At 40.9% G+C, this 17,616-nt stretch overlaps 3 protein-coding genes across 3 annotated transcripts; all 3 read right to left on the reverse strand.

The window, feature by feature from the left end:
- Window positions 1–167: 167 nt before the first annotated feature.
- alyref (Aly/REF export factor) lies at window positions 168–3,453 on the reverse strand. Its single transcript, XM_079281080.1, has 6 exons — window positions 3,086–3,453; window positions 1,556–1,714; window positions 1,275–1,422; window positions 1,082–1,145; window positions 811–1,000; window positions 168–728 (listed from the first exon to the last, which is right to left on the reverse strand). Exons 1-6 carry the CDS (start codon window positions 3,320–3,322, stop codon window positions 714–716), a joined length of 813 nt encoding a protein of 270 aa, XP_079137206.1. The 5' UTR covers window positions 3,323–3,453; the 3' UTR covers window positions 168–713.
- Window positions 3,454–3,981: 528 nt separating this feature from the next.
- Window positions 3,982–7,896, reverse strand: mcrip1 (MAPK regulated corepressor interacting protein 1). The gene is made up of 5 exons (XM_079281363.1): window positions 7,331–7,896; window positions 6,535–6,626; window positions 5,716–5,834; window positions 4,809–4,913; window positions 3,982–4,697 (listed from the first exon to the last, which is right to left on the reverse strand). Exons 2-5 carry the CDS (start codon window positions 6,540–6,542, stop codon window positions 4,633–4,635), a joined length of 297 nt encoding a protein of 98 aa, XP_079137489.1. The 5' UTR covers window positions 6,543–6,626; window positions 7,331–7,896; the 3' UTR covers window positions 3,982–4,632.
- A 122-nt stretch (window positions 7,897–8,018) lies between these two features.
- On the reverse strand, window positions 8,019–10,642 carry ppp1r27a (protein phosphatase 1, regulatory subunit 27a). Its single transcript, XM_079281362.1, has 3 exons — window positions 9,867–10,642; window positions 9,577–9,727; window positions 8,019–8,953 (listed from the first exon to the last, which is right to left on the reverse strand). Exons 1-3 carry the CDS (start codon window positions 10,324–10,326, stop codon window positions 8,782–8,784), a joined length of 783 nt encoding a protein of 260 aa, XP_079137488.1. The 5' UTR covers window positions 10,327–10,642; the 3' UTR covers window positions 8,019–8,781.
- Window positions 10,643–17,616: the final 6,974 nt, after the last annotated feature.

Consider the following 17,616-nt stretch of genomic DNA (forward strand, 5'->3'; position numbering starts at 1 on the left):
GACACGGAGCATGGCGACATCTAGTGGTGCGGATGAGGTAGAGATTTAAAGAGTGACTGATGAGCTATAAAAGCAGTTTCATCGTGACAATGCTCAGCTGTTGAAAATTCCCCATTGAAGCAATATAGACTTAGAAACAACAGTTACTTTATTGCCTTAAGAGTATTTCATTGGGTGTCTTGGGTAAAAAGTTGACCATGTACTAGTTTCATCAAAATATCTATTGAGGAAGTGTAGATTCCAACATTTGTTGTAAAAACATCACAAATGTTTATTCCAAACGATCAAAACCAAACCCGCAAAAAAAAAAAAAAAAAAAAATCACCCTTTTAAGTTCAGCACAATGAAACTGAAGGAGTCTTTGAATTTAACAGCATTTGAAAAACAATTGACAACAATTTAGACATTGAAACAGACAGTATTTGGTTAATATGCACTGTAGGTTTTATTACAAGCGGCATTAACTACATGGTAGAAGAAAGAACCGGGAAACCCCCAATTCACATGAACCTACAGCCAAAACCATTTTAGTCAGGAAGAGAAAAAAACAAAAAGTACTGGTAAAAAACATGTCTGGCATTTAAAAGAAGAGGTTGGAACAATAATTTCAAACACATCAGAAGACAACCATGTGTAAAATATGCTGCACATTTGTAACAACTACCCTTCTGTGCAGACAGTAAGATATTACAAAACCAGAGGAGCTTCATTCTTTAAGTGGTGTCCATCTGGAAACAAAAACAAAAGAATCAATTCAGACCGCTGTTTTATTAAATTGCCAAGAGGCATTTGATTGACTGCTGAACCTACCCTGGCATTGTAGGCGTCTAACTGAGCATCGAGTTCCTCTGCCGACAGAGGCTGTTTGCTGGTACCGCCGCGACCACCCCGACCTCTTCCTCCGACACCGCCTGCACCACGTCCTCCGCGGCCTCTCTGCATGCCTCTGAAGCCGCCCCCGCGGCCTCTCTGCATGCCTCCTCCACCACCTCTGTTCAGACTGATACAAGAGTTCCCATCACACAAGGTGTCCATGATGGTTTACAGTCAAGTTGCTTGGACAACAGACGAGGGCACTCACCCCTGCATAGGTCGCCTCTGTGTGTCGATCTGTGACGTGACGAGCTGTATGTTCATAGGCCGCCCTAAAGTAACAAAGACACCATGAACCTCACAATGTAAGGGCAGAACTGCTGATATAGTCAGCAATATGCTAAAAACTAAAATATTTGTGCAGCCATATACAAAGCATATGATTTGAGTTTGAGACATACCATCAAGCGGGATGCCATTGTACTGTTTCATGGCCTTGTGGGCATCTGTCCGCCTTTCAAAGTGGACATCTGCGGTTCCCAGGCTTCTCCCCGATCTGTCGTAATGAACTGCAGCCTTTTTCAGAGTCCCAAATTCTGCAAAAAGTTCCTGAAAAAAAAAAAAGTGAGGATGTCTTGAGTAGCCATTCCTTTGTCCCATCCGTTTAAAAACATGCACAAGTGGCAAACATGCTCCACTAACAAAAATAAATGGACAAAGTAAAAAAAAAAAATCCAAGTACCTGAATGTCTGCATCTGAGACCCCAAAATCCAGATTGGAGACAAGGAGCTTCCCTCCAGTTTCCACACCTCCTCCTCCGCCACCTCCAGCAGGGCCACTGAAGCCACTGAAGCCGTTGTCATACATGTCATGCTGCCACTTATCTGGAAGCTGTTTGGGCTGCAACAGATGAAAGAGAACGAACCTGCTGACTTCAGGATCCCCTTGCCTCTGTCACTCAGAGTCCACACGGCTGGGTGTTGGGGCAAGCAGGGGCTCCACTTCCAACAGGGTGCTCAGCCCCCCCCTCCAAGAGGATCCCCAAATGTTCCCTGCCCACCCCATCACTACAAGCAAGTGAATCAGTTCAGACAAGACATACACGGGACAAAAATATAACAATAACAGCAAGGAAATGTGTTGTACAACACTTCTATAATGTATACAATTTAAAAAAAATGGAGGTCTAGTGACATTTGCTGAGACTGTATACATTTACTCAATGATCCACCCACAATGTCTATGCTAACCCATGAACACCGTGCCCACCCCGGCTAGCTACCAATGTCGCCCATTGTTCTCTTGTTCATCTGCGCCTCCACCAAAGGCTCTCCAGATGTGATCCTCGGGGCACACAGGGGGTCGCCATCTGAAGCAGTGTTGCCTCCAGCGTTGCACCGCGTTTCCTGGCACGATCAAAAGTTCTTTACCAAGCCACGAAAAGGGCTATCATGAAGGGGAGAGTGTCCATAAGATGAGGGGGTGGATGGTTCGGAAAAGAACTAGATAAGGGCCTACCAACTCCTCTACGAGAGCGTGGATTATCTGTGCGTCCATTTTGAGACCACGCCATTTTGTGTGGGGCTTTGTTTGGGCTCGTCTAAAATCATTCACACTTAAGGAGTGAAGGGCGTGCCTTAAATGAACACTTATCAGGGGGTAGAAGTCCACTGATCCATCCACAAGTAACAGCCACACAAACAGGCCTTGTTGTGAAACCCACCGGCCACCTTCGAACAAAGGCCGCCTGGACGCTGCACCGGTACACGGACAAAAACTATGCTCCAAAAGTGGTGGGAAAAAAATCATTTGAGGGTAAATTTTCTCGATGACGTGGTTTCCTTTCACCATCATTCTGACAGTTGGAGTGGAAAGCCGTTAGAAACCCTGGACGACTAGCTCTAATTAAAAAAAAATAAAAATGCTGCTTCAAAATGGCGTCGACGAGGCCTCCTGATCCAACTTGAGCTAGTTAGCCTAATGTGGCAAACACGTTCGCTCTTCCAACGGGCCTCCTCTTGGAAAAAATGATGTAACACATACGGGTTGTGGGAAGAAGGGACACACTATGCAATAAACTTCCATTCATGCCATTAACCGCAAACCATAGAGCATCCGCGAGGGACACTCGGCGGTTAGAGCGAACATTTTATTCGCTTTAGTAGCACGCTGGCTAGCGGGTTAGCTATGGAGAATAGAAGGACGTTAACCAGGAATTTTCAGGTCTGCCGACGGTTTGCTCCTTTTTTCTGCCCATTCCTCTTAATTTACCCTGCTGTAAGGCGTTGGTCTGCCTCTAGCGCGGCTCAGGTTCTGTCGGCTCCTCATGGGCCCGGATCCTCCTCGGCCTCCAAACCCTCCTCCGCTGACTCCGAGACGCCCGGGGCCTCCTCGTCCGCCGCCGGAGCCTCCGCGGCCTCGGCCTCTTCCACCACCGCGGCCTCCACCTCTCTGCTGCCTGTTCTGCTTGATAATGTCGTCAAGAGACATATCCATTTTATCGGCCATTATGCTGCTGCTCGTATAATGCTAAACTGCCAACGAAATATAAAAAATACACCCTAGACTCGACTGGTTCTGCTCCTTTGTCTCTTCACAGCTCTGCTCTCACGACGATACACAATACAGGAGTGTCGACTGTATATAGACAAACTGGTTCGGTACGTGGCGCACGTAAACACTACGTCATCACGTAATACGCGTTGCCGAACACTCCCTCAAAAACTCATACTTCACAGAGCAAAGCCAATTGGCAGAAAATCAACCTGCAACGATTTTCTTCAATGATTAATCAAGTATTTTTTTTTAAACTAAAATGTCAACATTTTACTGGTTCAAGCCTCCTAAATGTGAATACTTGTTGGTTTTCTCAGCCTTCCATGACTTTAAACTAAATACCTGTCACACAAAACAAGCTAATTTAACATGAAATGTGGTTCTAAGAAATAGTTTATTGTCTTATAAGTTAAGAACCAAATTATTAATCAATCAATCTAACCTTGATAAAGCATACTCGCTTCTAATTATCTGGCTTTAAGAAATACCCTCCAGTGTAAAATTGAGGATAAGTTTAACTTAGTTTCCCTTTTCCATGGTCAATATTTATGGAGGATCAATACAAGCAGAAGTACTGTAAAAGTCTTTTATTCAACATTTTGTTTCAAGGCTTAGGGGGGTTAACCAAGGGCAGCATACTCGGGGAGGTCTCTACTTAGTAAAGTCCATTTGAGGGCAAGAAAATATAGAATAAAAACGTTGGCCTTCTACATTGCATTTGGCGTCCAAAACTTGCCCATAAAGTGTATACCTTAATGTGACGATTCCATTACTTCTACAATTTACTGATCATACTACCATCCAAAACAAAAACAAACAAAAAAAAGAAGTCAGCCCTTTCACATTTTCCTCCAAAGTCATATAAGTAGCAGTAGTAAAGAAAAGGTTTATATTTAAGACTGCAGTCTTTTGCGTCCTGTGGAGTGTTGACAGTTTGTACCTCAGCATCAGATGTCAGCAAATTTTGATGAAAGTCTGCATCAGTCCCATCCACATAAAGAATGTACGTATGAAAATTTAGTGACTTGAAAAAACATGAACCAAGGGACGAGAGGATCTGTGCTCCCTGGAATCCTGGTTCCTTTCGTCGTGGCCAGTGGCAGAGGGTAAAGAAAGACACGGGCATTGCTATGGTCCAGAGTTGAGAAATGAGATTGGCATTCTGTGCTAGACTGGCCAACAGGGCTGACTTTCTGGCTGATGGAGGAAAAGTTCTCGAGGATAATGGGTGGAAAGAAGCGACTGGACCGTCGTGAGAAAGACTAGGACTTCTTGGAGTCCTGTGTGTTGCGTTTCTTAAGGTCGCTTAGGTCCACTGGTGTGAAAGCTGCAAGAGCAGACAAACAAGTTGTTAGCTGACCCGTGATTGATTCAATTATCCTTTAGTGTGACATACAAAATCAAATCCACTTCACTATTAAGTGACACTGTTACTTACAATGTAGGTTAGGGTTTGGGTTCTTCTCCACGTACTCCTGTGGTCCACGGTCATTACGTTCACTATTCTGTGTTGATCTGATGTCTCGGAGAACACACTGCCAGGCTGGGAAAGAGCAAAGACAACAATGCTTTTGTTACATTTAGGAAATGTTATCCTACCATGCAGACTTGTTAGCAATGACATGACAAGACCGACTGAAGGTAAATAAGAAGTTTAGAAATGTAAAACTAATTCTTTAGTACTTTTCACAGTATATAAGTGCTTCAGTGCCAGTATATATGTATTCAAAGTCGGCAATTAAGTTGTCTGGTTCAGATAATGTAGCACTATTTATACTTTTAATGATGATGATTGAAGTGATCCTCAGAAATAAATCTGAGGAATGGTCTGTAGTCATTAGCTCGACACGATCACTGTCCAAACTGTCCGACCTACCTCGTTGCATACTGTTCAAGGTTCCCTGTGGAGGTTTTAACCTATAGAAGCACGATGAAGTGTTTTATTGAGTAGGTCCCTAGATACAAATACAACATACAAGATACAAATGTTTTTTGAGGCAGGAAATGCATTTGACACGTCGGTTAGACCTCAAGGATACACACGAGGAAATCTCATTTAATGACACAATGAGCATAGTGATGAGATTTGGTGAGTAACACAAGAAAACTCCACAGGGCATCTTTCAAATCCAAAGAGCTAACTGAACGATATATAAATATATAAATTTAACACGCTTGTATTGAGCTCTTTACATCGTGATTGGTTTACTCTTGAGCTTTTATGTTAATAATTACTGGTTGTAGTTTTGGAACACGAAAAGATGAGTGATCCGCAATAGTAAAATGAAATACTTACGAGTATTTTAAAAGTAATTCAACACATCAATGTTAGAAGGTGTACTTACTATCATGAATAAAGCGCACATTCTCCTCGTGTGCTGGGGTGAAAAGCTCCCCACTGTTTGTTGGGGATCGGGGGCTTGAAGTCCGCTTGTAACTATTCACCATCCTGGGAGCAGATGAGCTTCACGAACATAAAAACAGCTAAATCAGCAGCATACATAGACATTCATTTCCTTAAAGTCTAATACTAGTGGTGTAACGATACGCGTATTCGTGTTGAACCGTTCGGTACGAGGCTCACGGTTCGGTACGCATGACGAACCGAATACGTTTGAATAAAAAACCTTTTTTAAAAACCTTTATTTAACCAGGTAGTCCCATTGAGATTAAAAATCTCTTTTGCAAGATGTAAGTAACAATACAAGATGTAAGCAAGATGTAAGTAACAATACTACATAACATTAAGGAGCAGTTTTTGTTTTTTATGCTTATGTGTTGCTAAGAAGACACCCCAGAAGATGGGTCACTCAGGTATAGTTCCATCATTGTTCAAAGTCAAAGAATAACTTCATGATGTTAGTTGTAATGAATAAATATATTTTAAAATCATGTACATTTCTCTGGCATTTATAGTTTTCTACTGTACCGAAACGTACCGAACCGTGGCTCCACTGTATCGTACCGAACCCAACCGTGAATTTTGTGAACCGTTACACCCCCATCTTCAGTTTCTCAAGCCCACAGCAGTACATACTTAAAATCAAATGTTATTACATTTTAATAAACACTATTAACGCTGGTCTAGTTGTACTTGTGCATTATATATATATATATATATATATATATATATACATACTTCAGTGCATTAACTTGTTACAAACCTGGTCATTCTGTTTGCAGTCTGTACTCGCTCCTTGCTCCTCTGGTGAGTGGATTTGAAGAATAAAAAGGTTCAGAAGTCCTCAGCTGAATTCTAACAACAAACAACAAATATAGCATCTGTACAAGATCCAAGAACTCTGTCTCTAAATGAAACAACACAGATATACCATGTACATCAAAACTCACTTTTAGAAACAGTAAACGAGTTAAAGTGCTGGTTAGACCACAGTGTTAAAGTGTCAGTCACTTAACGTTTAAATACACGATATCATCTGTAAAGTTCTCATAAATCAGGTTAATTTGTTGTGTTGTTAACTCACAGTTTCTAACGTTAACTCATTTCTATACATCTACGAGACGCTGTGCGTATGGAAACAATACAAACAGTGACGATAGCAAACCAAAGAGGCTTTTGTTTACGTTCTTGCTCCAGTAGCTTCAGTGGTGTTAGCATCAGGCTACAGAGACCAACCCGGTGCGTTAACCACCCGTCACATCCCCGTGGACAAGACTCTTTATTGCCTCTAAAATCGTTTCTGCTTATTGGGATTCGTGCCCCCCTATAGCTGTGTCCCGGACAGCTGACTGTAGATGTGCTGACAAAATGATTTCAGCTAACTTTAGCCAGCTAGCTAGCTGGGCGATTTACATTGTCTTGTCGTAACGTTAGCTTTAATCAGCTAATATTTCTGCTGGGTTTACCGGTCCCAAATATTTATTAGAAATGCACTTAACGCACTTAGAACATTGTCAACGTGTACAGTAAAGGACACCGTTTTAAGATATTCAACAAACCTTTTTTTACAACCCTTCCTTTCGGTTTTTTTATTCAGAGACTGAGTACGCCGTTAGACCTGCTAAAACGTTGCCAATGCCAACCAATCATTTCCGGGAAAACAGAACGGAAGTGAAAGGGCTTCCACAACGAGACTGTACCTATGATACTACAAACATCAACAACAACAATGATAATAATATAATAATAATGTACGTATTGTATTACAAACATCATCATCAACAACAATAATGATAATAATATAAAAATAATGTACGTATTGTATTACAAACATCATCAACAACAACAATAATGATAATACTATAATAATAATGTACGTATTGTATTACAAACATCATCAACAACAACAATAATGATAATAATATAATAATAATGTACGTATTGTATTACAAACATCAACAACATCAACAATAATGATAATAATAGAATAATAATAGAATAATAATAGAATAATAGAATAATAGAATAATAATATAATAATAATAATGTATGTATGATATTATAAACATCAACAACATCATCACCAACAACAACAACAACAATAATAAATAATAATTATATCCGCAAAGGTTGCTCTAAAGATGCTTTAAACTGAAGACATGCTGGTGAAAATACCAGTGTGTTCTCTCGAGTTCTTTGATACATTTTACGTTTTATTAGACAGACTGCACAACAGCAACTCAACCATATTTATAAAATGTTTCTTTATTTATGAAAAGGTACAAAAATAATTAATGAGGAGAAAATGACAAGACTTTCCTTGCTGACATTTCATTTCTACTACAGAAACAACAGCAATACACCAGGGGAATGCAGCAGCAGGGAACGTGCTCAAACAGCATGCACTTAATGTTTTTATTTTATTTTAATAGTTTTATTTTATTTCTGACCATCAATGAAGTATCAATTATTCATTCAGCTGATCCTCTTCTGCCCAGCAGCAAGGACAGAGAGCTCAGACTATAGAACACAAACATTTTGGGCATTTACAACATGTTGTAAATTCAATACACATTATAATAATAGTTTGAAAAAATACAGTCTGCAGGGCGCTACCAGCTACTTACAATACTTAAACCAAAATGCCATGAGGATATAGATTCATCTTATTTCCTTTAGAAATCAATAGATCCTGGACCACAGTGACACATTGTTAGTATTATATTACATGAACTGAGAGTGAAGACAGGGAGAAAGCAGATTAACATTTGCTGCACAGACACTTGCAGTATATGATAAACACGCAAAATAAAGAAAAGAAATACAGCCTCACAGTGTGTTGCTTTAAGGCTGCATCTTAAAAAATAACTTTTGAAAGTTACACACAGAACCACCATCTTGCATTACGGGGTCAGTGACATGGCCTTAAACCTGCACCTTTACAAGTTTCTTTGGTATTGCACGGTTTAACACTGTCAAATGTGTTTTTCTTTCTTTTCCAAGTGGCTGCTCAGCCTTCTGTCTTGGTTGCTGCTCTGTCTTGGGTCCTTTTGGGGTCCGATCCCACACAGCCCGTCTCGAACAGTTTGACCAGCTCTTTGTTGTCTGGGTCGATGAGGTCTGCAGGCTTTTCTCCGCTTTTGTTGTCGGCCTCTGTGCTGGCGCCCATCAACAGTAGATAACTGAGGGGAGGATGAAGCACAGCGTTGTCAAGCCAGAGGTTCTCAGATATATTAAAAAAAACATAGAACAGTTTATTATTACTGCAACTGATCTTCTTCAATGGCTCATAATAACTGGAACTGTCAAAATTCAGTGGTATTAGTATTGAAGCTTCATGTTTTGAGGATCAGTTCCCAAATGTCTTCTTATGGATATAATTCAACACAAAACGTCCTCCCTCATATTTTGACATTTAAATTCTCTCCTATCCAATGATCGTCCTCTCTTTTGATGCCTGGGCTTGCTTGATGTCGAATACCAATGTTTTGTATATTGTGATGAATTATGTCACTGTTTCATATGTCTTTTTTATTCCCTGTTGCCAATGTTCAGAGCCGTCATATCTCAGTAACGTAATTGTGATCAGATGACCTCTTAATCTCTGACGGAATATTTGAAGCTTTCTCATTTCATAGAAAATGTGCAAAAGTTCACTCTGGTTTTAAATGCCGATATCTGTTGAATATAATAATTCAAGACAATTTATCAGCAGATGATGAAGTCTTTCATGTTTCATTCTGTGCGGTCAGTTTGCTGAAGAAGGGAAGCAAGATCAGTCAAGGGTAAAAGGTTAATAGGTCACCTGGCAATTTCCGGGTAGCCGTCGCTGCAGGCCATGTGTAGCGGCGTCCAGCCGTCTTCGTCTCTCTGGTGCACATCAGCGCCATATTTCACCAGCAACTTCACCACCTCCATGTTTCCTGTTAGCACGGCTTCATGAAGCGCTGCCATACCTGCACATACGACTGTGTGTCAGTCCTCTGCTGCAGCAATGCAGTCAGTTGCTCATCAGCTGGTAGTATTTCTAAGGTCAACTCAAATTTCAAAATTGCTGGGCAATGTAACAAGAAAGGAAAAGCTGTGGAGACATACCCGAGTGGAAGATTGTATCCACACGAACCTTCCTCGCTCTCATGAAGCGACCGATTTGCTCCAAATCTCCTCGTCTCACAATATCTTGGAAGATGATGTCATTGGGGAAGTGCACAGTTCTCTTTGCGGGCGCGGCAGGTGTTACCGGTGCTACCGGTGCTACCGGTGCAGGGTTTTCCTGTGCTTGTGTGCGATGTGTTGAACTGTACCGTGACCCTTTGCTGTACGAGGGGATGTATGTCGACGCGGCCTTGTAAGTGGATGTGTATTGTGAGGGGGTGTAATGCGCCGTGCTGTACTGTGTCGGGGTGTACTTTGTTGGAGAGGTGTATGCGGATGTGTAGTGCGGTGTAGTCGGGGTGTAATGTGATGCTGATAAATAGCTAGGTGTGTGGTATGTCGGCGTGTACTGTGAGCTGCGTGTGTACGTTGACACCGGCACATGGTAGCTGTACTTCATCCCTGCCTCCCCCTCTGCTGTCAGCCCGGGAGGGGGGAAGTGAGAAACCCAAGAGAACGCACCAATCCACAGAAAAGAGCAGTATCCTTTGCTCTGTGTCCTTTTTGTCCTCTCCTCGCTTGCGTCTTATCCCTTTGATTCCCAGCTGGAGTATCTCCTGCTGTTTCTGCACAATCCAAACACCTCTCAAATCCTTTGCTTCACTGTGATCCGATCCCCTTCTTTAGCTTGTACGGTCCTCTTTTTCTCGTCTGTTGTGAATCTTTCCCATCTGAATTCTAATTGATCTTTTGCACACCGTGTTTGCTGTTGCACAGAATCGTTGTCTGATGGGGAAAGTGGGAGAGGACCCCTTTATACCCTATGTAGGGCTATTTTAGGGCCTAATATCCAGTGACTTCAGCTTCGAAATGAGTGGCCTCTGTTGGGCTCCACCCACCGTACGGTCACATGTCCACTGACACGGCACCCACCCCTCGTAAAAAATGTTGACAACCAAAATGTTCCCTTCGAGTCTTGCTTGAGACCGACATCTTCCCAAATAAACAATCATGAATGATATTGAAGTTAAATTGACAGAAGAGGGAGACTATAACTCAAATGCACAGGAGGCTTGGAGCCCAGTTATTTACGTTTTTTGGGGTCATTAGAAGCAGTTATGTAGGCCAATTGTCAGTGGTTTTGGTTGTATTAACGTCAGAGATGTTTTGCAGGACAGATAAACAACAGCAAACAGCAATAGCACGTGGTTAAATATTGACGTGTGTTGTTGATTTGTCTGCTTACGTCATACCTGATGGTGCAATATAACCTGAGTAGACCAGAGTCGTTAGAAGTTGATTTGAAAAACACATTTTCTTTCTCTTTTAGAATGAAGTGGAGATCTTTGAGTAATGGTTCTCCTTTGACCCGCAGGTCCGTCATGTGACACTTCATGGCTGCCCTTTGCATCATAACCAGATACATCATAAACGTCCTCTCACTGAGGAGGTTATGTATGGGAGTGTAGTCATGAAGCCCCTAAATGTAACCGCTCCCTTCAGATGCCGCTGAGAAGTCACACGGTTGCCAGAAACGCAGCTATTTACAACACGGAACCTTTGACGCCTAAATAACATTGACGCACAGCGAGCAACATGTTGCTTTTCTCTAAAACAGTAATTGTACTGCCCTCCTGATTTTGTAAACTTGACATTCAAAATGTAGAACAACACAGGTTGTTAATGGTGCTGTATAACGTTGTGCTGGTGGCTCCAGCTGTCCCTGAACTGGACAGAGTTCTCGGACGGGCAGAGCTGGTTTTAACTGGTTCACTAATCCTTTGGAAGAGGTCTGGGGCATTTCACAGATGCTGCCAATGCTACAGAGGAAATAACCGAGCTGCCATCTTCAGGTTTGTGTTTCTGACCACAACTCCCACCACTTAAGATGTGACCTCGCTCCAGAACTGGATCTCCACTGTTGATATTAGCAGCTATTATTATGCACTGTTCAGGACCGGTTAACACAGCCAGAGGAGGGAGATCACGGGACTCAGGTTATCCCAGCAGGAAATGTTCAATTCATTTCTGCTGTGGTAAGAGTTGACCCCAGTTCTAAATGGCAAGACAAATTATTATTAGTCACCTCCCTGCACTGGTCTCTAAACAAATTAAAGACAAATTGAAGTGGGAGGATTTGAATCGTCACGGCTTGAGGAAGAGACTTTTAGCAACAGTTATTTGGTTTCAAAGTCTCTTATATGGTGTTGTGGGGGTGCAGATGCGATACTCCCTCCAGCGTCCCTTCACTCCTCTCCAGAGAGACGATCTCAGCAGGAGAACAGAGAACCTCAGCGTGTGGCAAATGTTTGTTTGTTACAGCCCGGTGTTGGACAAACGCCAGAGAGAGGTCTCTAGCGTTACACATACTCCCAGGCTGCCCCGTGTGCTGTGATCCGTCAAATTACCAAGAAGTCAGAGTTAAAAAAAACATCCAGGTGTGTGGAGCATCGCCAAAGACATGTCGGCAACAACAGTCATTGACAGAAGAGGGATAAAGTCACTCGTCTACGTGGTGGCATCAGATTTCTCAATGTGACTTTTTCAGTGAGTCAACAAGGTCCCAAGTCAGGATTTTAAGGATATTTACTTTAGCTTTAACACAATCATATCTTTGTGATCAGTGGCTCAGGGACCACTTCATTCAGCAATATATTCGCTCTTCTTATGGTGCGGTTTTGACCAGACACCAACAATAAAATGTGCATTTCTAACATTTTGTGTTAGCTTATAAGACACGTACTCAGGTACCCGTTTAGTTATATTGTTTTATTCCTAACATCTAAAGCATTTCGATTGCGTTGGTACGCTCCCTTTAGGCTGCGAGGACTCAAAGTCTCTCTATATTGTCTGTTGGTTTGAAATAATTCAGATTTAAGTATAGCGAGACCGGAAAGTGCAGGAATCAGCTCATAAAAAATCCACGAGTGTTCATTTTTAATGGCAGAATGTAAACTGTATGTAATGTAAAAACCTCACAGTCCCTGAGAATAAAGTGAAAAACAGAGAGGACATGACCTCAATGATAGCTGCAGCCTGTGAAAGTAAAGAAGAAATGACATCACATTTTAGACATGGACGCTTGATGCATGCACTCGTTGCTTCTCGGCTGCTTATTTATATGCTGCTTTAAAGGTCTCCTTAATCTAACACTACGGTAATCAAAGTGAGGAAGCGATTAAGGAGGGGTTTCAGAAGCTACACCTATTCCTCAGGGAGGAGGAAAACGGTAGACTGAAGCTGCTCAAACAGGAAAAGGAAATGAAGACCCAGGTGATGTGTGAGAAGCTGGAAAACATCAAGGACCAGATCAAAACCCTCGATATTGAGGCATATCTCAGAGCAAAGGACTTATCATTGCTATAGGTACATTTACTGCTATCTTTACACAACCACATGGTAATATAAACCAACTTTAGTTTAATTACTTTGAAAAAAAGTTACTTTTTTAAGTTACTTTGGAAAAAAGTTACTTAAAAAGTTACTTTGGAAAAAAGTTACTTAAAAAGTTACTTTGAAAAAAGTAACTTCTTTAAGTTACTTTGAAAAAAAGTAACTTTTTAAAGTTACTTTGGAAAAAAAGTTACTTTTTAAGTTACTTCGAAAAAAGTTACTTTTAAAAATTACTTTGAAAAAAAGTAACTTAAGTTACTTCGAAAAAGTAACTTTTTAAGTTACTTTGGAAAAAAGTAACTTTTTAAGTTACTTCGAAAAAAAGTTACTTTCTAAGTTACTTTGGAAAAAAGTTACTTAAAAAGTTACTTTTTAAAGTTACTTTGAAAAAGTTACTTTGGAAAAAAGTTACTTAAAAAGTTACTTTTTGAAGTTACTTAGAAAAAGTTACTTTTTGAAGTTACTTTGAAAAAAGTTACTTTTTAAAGTTACTTTGAAAAAGTTACTTTTTGAAGTTACTTTGAAAAAGTTACTTTTTGAAGTTACTTTGGAAAAAGTTACTTTTTAAAGTTACTTTGAAAAAGTTACTTTTTGAAGTTACTTTGAAAAAAGTTACTTTTTAAGTTACTTTGGAAAAGTTACTTTTTAAGTTCCTTCGAAAAAAAGTTACTTTCGAAGTTACTTTGAAAAAAGTTACTTTTTAAAGTTACTTTAAAAAAAAGTTACTTTGAAGAAAAGTTACTTTGAATTCTTTTTTTACTTCAAAGGACAGCATGACAGTCTGGGAGTCGCACACAACAGCGACGTGACGTCTTGCCATATTAATCCTTCTGAAATCCAACTCCCCCTAAAATAAAGGAATGAACAAATACGTGAATGATTGCTGCACACAATCACGGGGCGGCAGAAAAACGGCTAAATAAGTTACCCTTTCTGTTGGACCGAACCAACGACAACACCACCGCCTTTCTCCCGGCCCTGAAATCCATCCACGGACTTTATCTCCAGCTCTGGATGCCTCGCAGAAGTTTCTGACGCAGAAGATGGACCTATTACAGCCATAACACGTTAACATACAAGTCAATTAGTACTTTTTACACAGCTGTAAGGTCTTTTGATTTTGTACGGATTGTATTTGAATTGCTGTGAAAGTGTAGATCTCTTTTGTTATTTTAAATGGAAATTTAAGTTCTGCATTATTGCTATGACACGGTACAGTAGTATTAGTTAGACTGTAGTTTACACTACAGTCCCTCAAACCAGTGACTTACTTGTAGATTGTATGGAGCAATAACAGCGATGTCTTCAGCTTTATTATATTTTATTTACTTATCTATACGTTCCTGTTCCTCTTCCTCATAGGCTGTGCATCATATGATTTTTTTTCTCTGGTCATAAACATATTTCTGTGGGACAGATTTTTACAAAAAACGTTTCACGAAAATAAATGCACAATGACTTGCTGGTAATGTGGAACTTTGCTCCAACAGGAACATCAACGACATTAATCTTTAAACCGTCTCACATTGTCTGTGCTGGTCGAGCCTCTGCTACAAACAAGCTCCATCACAAGCTGCCTATCAATGATGCGTTCGCCCTACATGACACATGAGCTGCTCATCATCATAAGGAGCATCACCATTGATATCTGAGATTCTAGTCCTGATATTATTGAAATTGTACGGCACCTCATCTAACATTCATTCTCAGAAAGTGTTTTTGTGTCGCTAAATCTTTTAGGTCAAAGACAACCGGAACTCAAATGACATTGTCTGACTTATAATCAACACAATTGTGTAAACGATCCGTCAGTTGGTGCCACCAGTGATCCATTTGCATCACTTTACGAGAGTTTCTTTGCTCCATGTGGCCAAGTATTCCGGGACAAACTGTTCAGGAAACCTGGAGCTGAAGCCAATAGAATGGCAATTTTAATGGCGACTTGTCACAGAGGCTTATCAGTGGGCAATGCATGTTACAAAAAAAGCCAGCTATGCATTCCTTAACACCCTGGCGGGCAGCAGGTAGGAGGCAGGTTGGTGACTACATTGCCTAAAAATAAGAGCTGTGAAGCATCCTGTCTGTGTTTAGCATGTTATGAATGCAGGCTGCCATCCTCAGAAACATTGTTGTCTAAAACGGTCAGTGTAACACAAGTCATACGTTTGAATCATCGTATGCTTCAACAAACTGTAGCTTCACAGCTTTGTTGGGATTCTTAGCAGGAATTTTAAATAGAAGTAAAGCACACGGTGTCTAGAAAACTCAGACCTTCTACAAATACCTTTACAAAAACATCAGCTGTTCTGGTCCCATTGTCTCACAGCTGGTTACAATACGACCAGCGCGCTCAGGAAAAGTGTCTGGAATCTAAATTCGGAGCGAGTCTGTCGTTCAACGAGAAAGAGGGACATCGTGATGCCTGCAGCTGTGGAGATGGAACCATCTGTAGAAACTTAAAGTTGAAATGACCCTGATATTCAGTCTCAACCATAGACTTATAAAAGAAGTGGACGTGGCCACCAGTTTGTGGATTGTTTGAGCCTTGAGTTTGGCATTCTGGCCATCCCCATTTTGAATTTTGGCCGTCACCATCTTATTCTTTGGAGCCAGAAGTGATCATATTTGGAAGAGAAGGTGGAGCTGGTGAGGAGCGAGGCCCGGCAAGGCAACAACAACACAAGTTACCAGCTAATGCTAGCACTAGTTAGCGCGGTTAGCGAGGTACATCCGTGATTTACATGAACTGCGATATCGATTGGGATGCTAATTTTGGCTAGATGCTTAAAACAAAATGAACAAACCTTAAGAAATTAAACATTTGCAGGATTACAGCAGCAAAGTGGACAGTGCAACAAGAGATATCAGGAGAAAAGAAAACATTAAAAACAACAAAAACAAAGCAAGTACAATAAATAGTCAAACAGTAAAGGTATAATAAATAAGTAAATCACAAAAAAAATAATAAAAATCCTTCACTTTTCGAACCAGAGGTCACCCATTGGTCTCAACATTTCAAACTAGAATAGCTATGAGACATCACAATAATTAGATTTGTAACAGATCTTTAATAGACGATCTTGGATTGTACCATCATGGAAGAAATGGGATTAAATATTATAAGTATTGGATGCAGCTGGAAGTTCTTCATATTCACGGCCTTCTGTTTATAACCAATTGTGAAGTCAGCATAGTGAAGTTACACCAGGTGACTTATACAGTTAAACTTCCAACTGGTACAACAGCAACACAAACAAAAGCATTTTTATTGAGCAATATGTTCTCAGTGGACCCTCGCGCGCATGTAGAGTACAAAATCAGTTGGCATGAGGTGAATTCACAAAAGGATGAGCACATTAGACAAGCCAACCAAAAGTAAACTGAGCCGTTTGCTGTTGATACAGTCCAACTGCCTCCTGGTCCTAAAATACATGGCGTGGCCCTCATGCTTCCCATGCTCGACTGTTAACCTGTTGAACCGCCCGAGTCACGAGCACATAGTTTCCACGGGAATTGCTCCAGATTCATTACTAAACTGAATGAATCGATATATTTTTAAAACCATGACATTTAAGTAACATGTTCAAACCTTTTTTGGCCTTTGATCCCAGATTAAGATTTAGTTTTAAGTGTTTTTTTTGTCCAGACTTGTGTCTGTTCCCCTGGAGAGCTGTGGTTACACTGGTTCCATCAGACAGCAGCTAGATATAATTGTACTAAATTCTATGTACATGATCTCAAATAAAGCACAAACCTTTGTTTAGTTCATCGGGGTCTGAGGTCAAATGTAGGTGTTAAACATGTTTTAAATCATTAATATCATATCTATCATGTAGATAGCAGGTGCAGACTGCTGGGGGTGGATGAACTCTGGGTAAGTGTAAATTAGTTTGTTGTTCCAAGAGAAATAGAACTGCTCAGGCCATGTCTAAATGTTGGCATCAGAGAGCGTTTGAACCCATGCACCTCTCGACTGCACGTATCCCCTCATAAACACTTTACACTCGAATATCTTCCAGTGACCCATGTAACCCAGAATTTAAAAAAGGCTTCCAGTAGAGCTTTGAATTAACAGTCCCATGAGAAGGTTCAAGGCTTTTATAGACTGTTTAGGATAATTATAAGTCGTCCAGCGGACATGCGGGAACAAAAGCGGTTGGGAGACACTGCTGCTGACATTAGCCGAGCATGGAGAGCGCCGCCCTGCAAAGAGGCAAAGGCAGTAAACAGACGCAGCAGCTGTCCGGGACTCAGTGAGAGCACTCAGACTCAGACTTAGCACAGAGGGGAGTGGGAGTACCACGGCTGACTGTTTGTGTGAGTTTTGGGTTACCTTAGCCAAAGCCCGCATCTCTGG

Source organism: Melanostigma gelatinosum (genome assembly GCF_949748355.1).
Source record: "Melanostigma gelatinosum genome assembly, chromosome: 13".
Classification (NCBI taxonomy): Eukaryota; Metazoa; Chordata; class Actinopteri; order Perciformes; family Zoarcidae; genus Melanostigma; species Melanostigma gelatinosum.